The following is a 4,578-nucleotide window of genomic DNA, read 5'->3' as shown; positions in this document are numbered from 1 at the left end:
AATACTTGCAGTATATTTATTTTAACAACGTTTAAAATATTTTGGGCGCCCATTGACCTCATCATAATTTTTATATGTTATATAATACCGGCGCTCGAACAAAAAAGCAAAACTATTTCGCAACAACCCCCGGTGTGCCGGGCCGATCGTGCGTTCCGCTCATTTGCGTTTGCGTTTTACGCCGGCCGGTTCAGAACTGGAACGCACCGAGCAGTGCAGCCATCAATTTCCGCCTCCTAAGCTTAGACATGACTTTCGCTTTGCTCACTCGTTCTTTAGCCGCCGTTGCCTCCACGAAGAGCTGCAGCAGTCAAGCGTTGGTCGGTTTCGCTTCAAAGTTGTCTGCTATCAATAAGAGTGGTGCTCGTTTTCATCCGCAACAGTGTAATTTTGCGAAAAAAATGACTCTGCCGCGCTGCTTTTTCGACATGGCCGTGGATAACCAGCCACTCGGTCGGATCGTCATCGAGGTAAGTGTCTTTTCCTTCATGTTCCTTTTTATAAGCACGGCGAAAGCGATCGGAAGTTGCAGAAGAAAGCTTGCCGGAGAAGAAACATGACTACCGCTTATTGCGCCTATGCTCTCTGGAAGCAAATATAATCCAATGAACATGCGGCAAACTGTGTATTAAGAGGCATTTGTTGAATGGAAATGTACTTCTCGAAAATTACTCCATGATGTTTCAATTTGATTGACCAATTTGCGAAGGAAGGCAACGATGATTGTTCTCATTCTTGAGCGTGTGAATTTTTAATCTTCCTATGCGCATGCATATGTGCGTGTGTATGTGTACGAGTGTAAGAGCGTGCGCCTGGGGTAAAGGTGTTCCTCAGTCGTTTCATCTCATCGATTTTTTTAAAGTTAAATTTCTCTAGATTTTTCGATTACATGTTTTTCTTTAATTGTAACATAGATTAAAACTGTAAAATTTTGATCGTCTTTCCGATTACATATTAATCTCATTAAAATAAGGGCAAGCATGCTTGGATGTAAAATAGTGGATAATACGCTTTATGGGCATGAAACATTTTACGCCCGGCTTTTTTTTATACATCATGCGGCCAGTCCGGTGTTCAGAGATAATGGTGCATGGAGCAATAAATTACCACTTTGCAGGTCCCATTGCAATATGGCCTGAAAGGGGAATGTGAGAGTGTGCCTGCAGCTGGACGGGACATGTGATTTCTTGCGCCTGTCGAAAGAGGTTCTACCTTCGGTCAGGCTGACATCAGAGTTTTTCATTTTAGTTTTAAATTTGCATGTAATAGCTTTTTTGTACTGTTGAGCGCCTAGAATGGCCGCGACCGGACGGCTATACGCCCATGGGAAAAGTTGGATAGGCAAAAGAAAAAATTGAAAAAACGGCGGCAACTTTTGTGTGCGTGTGGCAACCAAACCATATGCGCTTGTGACACATCTGAAATAAAAAAATATAGTTGTTATCAGAGCTGTTGTAAGCCATTTATAGACTTTCAGGCAATATAAATGTGTATGTTTTTATGCGATCAAAACAGCAATAAAAAACTTGCATTTGTCGCTATGCTATGTGCTATCAATTTACCCAATTCCACGACTCTTACACACACACTACATTGAAGTGAAGCTAAACTAGTTTATACCGTTGGCGTTAAAATTCCATCTGCTAAAAGCGGACGCAAATGCGGTAACTGTAACCACTATTATTCAAGTTTAACCGTGGTCATTGACCTGGTGGTCCCTAGCATCGTAATCAACGTCCTTCGGATACCCTTGAACATGCATGCAAGCTTTTTTATAGGGCTCTCCGGAACACAAAAGGTAGCATAAGTAAATTTTGTAAAAGGAACAGAATTGGAAAATATTCATGAGTCGTTCAAATCAGGCTACGTCTGTATGCATTTTCCAACATAGAGTTGCTTATTATTTCCCATTCCAATTAACCTAATCTGAATCCTACGTTATTTCATTACAGCTGCGTCCCGATGTTGTCCCAAAGACGAGCGAGAACTTCCGCGCGCTCTGCACCGGCGAGAAGGGATTTGGCTACAAAGGGTCGATCTTCCACCGCGTGATCCCGAACTTCATGTGCCAGGGTGGTGACTTCCAGAACCACAACGGCACCGGTGGCAAGTCGATCTACGGCAACAAGTTCGAGGACGAGAACTTCAACCTGAAGCACACCGGCCCGGGCATTCTCTCGATGGCTAACGCCGGACCGAACACCAACGGCTCCCAGTTCTTCATCACGACCGTGAAGACTTCCTGGCTCGATGACCGTCACGTCGTGTTCGGCAGCGTTGTCGAGGGCATGGATGTCGTGCGGAAGATTGAGAGCTTCGGCTGCCACTCGGGCAAACCCTCCAAACAAATTGTTGTCGCCAACAGCGGACAGCTGTAAATCATCCTTCCTTGCACCAAGAGAAATATCCAGTTCCTGCTGTTGCTGCTTTCAACAGCAGAGTCTGTTGTTTCTTTTTTTTCCACCCTCTTCAAGAAGAGAGATCATTCAAACTATGCTAAACTTACCGGAAATCGGAAGAGGTAGTGAACGGATGGGAAATGACAAGCGCGCGCGTAGGGTTAATAACAATTCGAGAATTTTTCTTACCATCGCTCATTACATTTTGCATTTGGCTAAAGCATACTAAACCAAATTAATTCTTTAACAAGAAAAGAAGGAATAAAGTATGTAATAACAAAACGCTGTTAATTTACGAATCTGTTTCGTTTTCTTCCTAGTGGACGGTAGTTAAGGTTATTTACTTTATTCACTTTTCCGAACATAAACTACAAAGGAATGTTGTTGAAGTATATCCATAGCAAAATAAACAAAACTGTTACAGCATGGTCGGCGTCTTCCAACAACACGTGACGAATAACAAACTGAGAAAAGGTTTACGCGAAGGATGAATGAAAGATAGAAAACATGCTACGGTCGTGATGGGTCAAGTTTTCCTTGAAAGAAATCGCAAAGCTCATTTGGTAAACAACAAGCGGTCGGATTTACCGTTCCGAACCATGTGGCTACGCAAATTATAATTGGCATGGCCAAGCAATCCTCCGGACCACCTCAAAATCATCCGGAATGTTATCGATTTATGATATATGCGAGAAGATTGTGTCTCGGATAACATAAGTGCGCCATCTATTGCTCGTGTACATAAACATGTGTGTCGTTTAAGTTGGTCGTTTTTTTCATGTTCCGTGTTTTCTGCGAGATTCGACTGTATTATTTAGCTTGGATTATGCGTATCCTGTTATGACTAAAATGATTTTGATTCATATTGGCAAGCACAGCAAGGATGTCAGCCTAAAAAATGTTTAAACAAAACGATAGGACTTTTCGTTTTCTGCTACTTTGTTTGCTGCATCCTTTTGCTGGCCGAAAGCTGATTGAAACTCCTGTCGACCGTTAACGCTGTGGTGGAAAACCGTTTCCTTAAAAAGCTTCTTTGATCTGATGCTGATCATTTTTACATAATGACACCAAGATAACGGTCTTTGCACTTCTACTGCAATGGCAATGGTCCGAGATCAGATGCCCAATGGCTGGAAAATTAAACGTTCGCTATCCTTGACGATGCAGCCTCTTCCATTCGACGCCCGTAAAACAAGTGCCATGCTCATCCTGCTGGGTAAAAAATGCGGGGCAAAGTACGGACGGAATGGCTGCCGTTTTAAAGCGTTCCAATGATGTTGAAAGACGATGCACCAACCATGTTTTATGCTCGGTGCAGCCAGGTTGGTTTTGGGAAAAATTGGTCCGCGTGCACGGCCTGGTGTTGGTGGCTGCTCAATCAACATGCAGTTGCGCGCGTGTGCGTAACGGCGTACGGGATCACGAGAGTAGGACAAGAGAGGGAGAGAGAGAAATAGAAGCGTTCTTCAGATGAATGAACGCACAGAATAAGATGCCAATTGAGAACGTATCTCCGAAATTGGAATCTGTAGAGCGGTTGGATGTCATATCGGGTGCGAGCGGGAGCGCACCATACGCTGGGAAACGGGCGTAACGAGAGGCGAAAGTACGGGAGTTGCGAGCAGCAGATTCTTTTTCGGAGAAAGGGTACAACAGTGGCGCACTGAAGGCATCAGCAGCAACAGCAGCAGCAGCAGCAGCAGCAGCAGCAGGAGCAATTCCTTTTTCATCACATTCGACAGCGGACGAGCGCAGCGGCAGTATAGTGCACAGGCAGAGTGAACGTATAACCGTACTCCATTGAAGAACCTCACTCTGGTGTAAGGTGCTGAAAAAGTAACGAGTAGTGGAGCCGCAAAAGAAATTACTGCTCGGTGCCATCCGGACAGGTAACACGGTTGTTTCACACCGAAAGTGTGGATTGGAGCCTGGTGTAACATCCGTAACAGCGAGCCCGACATATTTCACACAATCAACCTGCCACGCCATAAACAGAGAAACAACCGTTTGCGGGATTGGGTTTGCGGGAAGAAGGAAGTACAGCAGACGGCCCAAAACGGCCCAAATTTGTGTGCGACGGGCGGCGAGTGAAAATCGAAACCAACCCGTTCGTCCTGAAATATGCCATAATCCTGTCTGCCCGCTGGTTTGGTGAGAATCGTGCGTGTGGGTGTCAGTG

At 44.7% G+C, this 4,578-nt stretch overlaps 1 protein-coding gene across 1 annotated transcript; it reads left to right on the top strand.

The window, feature by feature from the left end:
• Window positions 1–233: 233 nt before the first annotated feature.
• LOC131269533 (peptidyl-prolyl cis-trans isomerase-like) lies at window positions 234–2,698 on the top strand. The gene is made up of 2 exons (XM_058271946.1): window positions 234–470; window positions 1,953–2,698. The coding sequence occupies exons 1-2, from the start codon at window positions 249–251 to the stop codon at window positions 2,376–2,378; spliced, it is 648 nt and encodes a 215-aa protein (XP_058127929.1). The 5' UTR covers window positions 234–248; the 3' UTR covers window positions 2,379–2,698.
• The last annotated feature ends 1,880 nt before the right edge of the window (window positions 2,699–4,578 follow it).

Source organism: Anopheles coustani, chromosome X (genome assembly GCF_943734705.1).
Source record: "Anopheles coustani chromosome X, idAnoCousDA_361_x.2, whole genome shotgun sequence".
Classification (NCBI taxonomy): Eukaryota; Metazoa; Arthropoda; class Insecta; order Diptera; family Culicidae; genus Anopheles; species Anopheles coustani.
The sequence above is the reverse complement of the archived record's forward strand: the minus strand, read 5'-3'. Positions and strand labels throughout refer to the sequence as shown.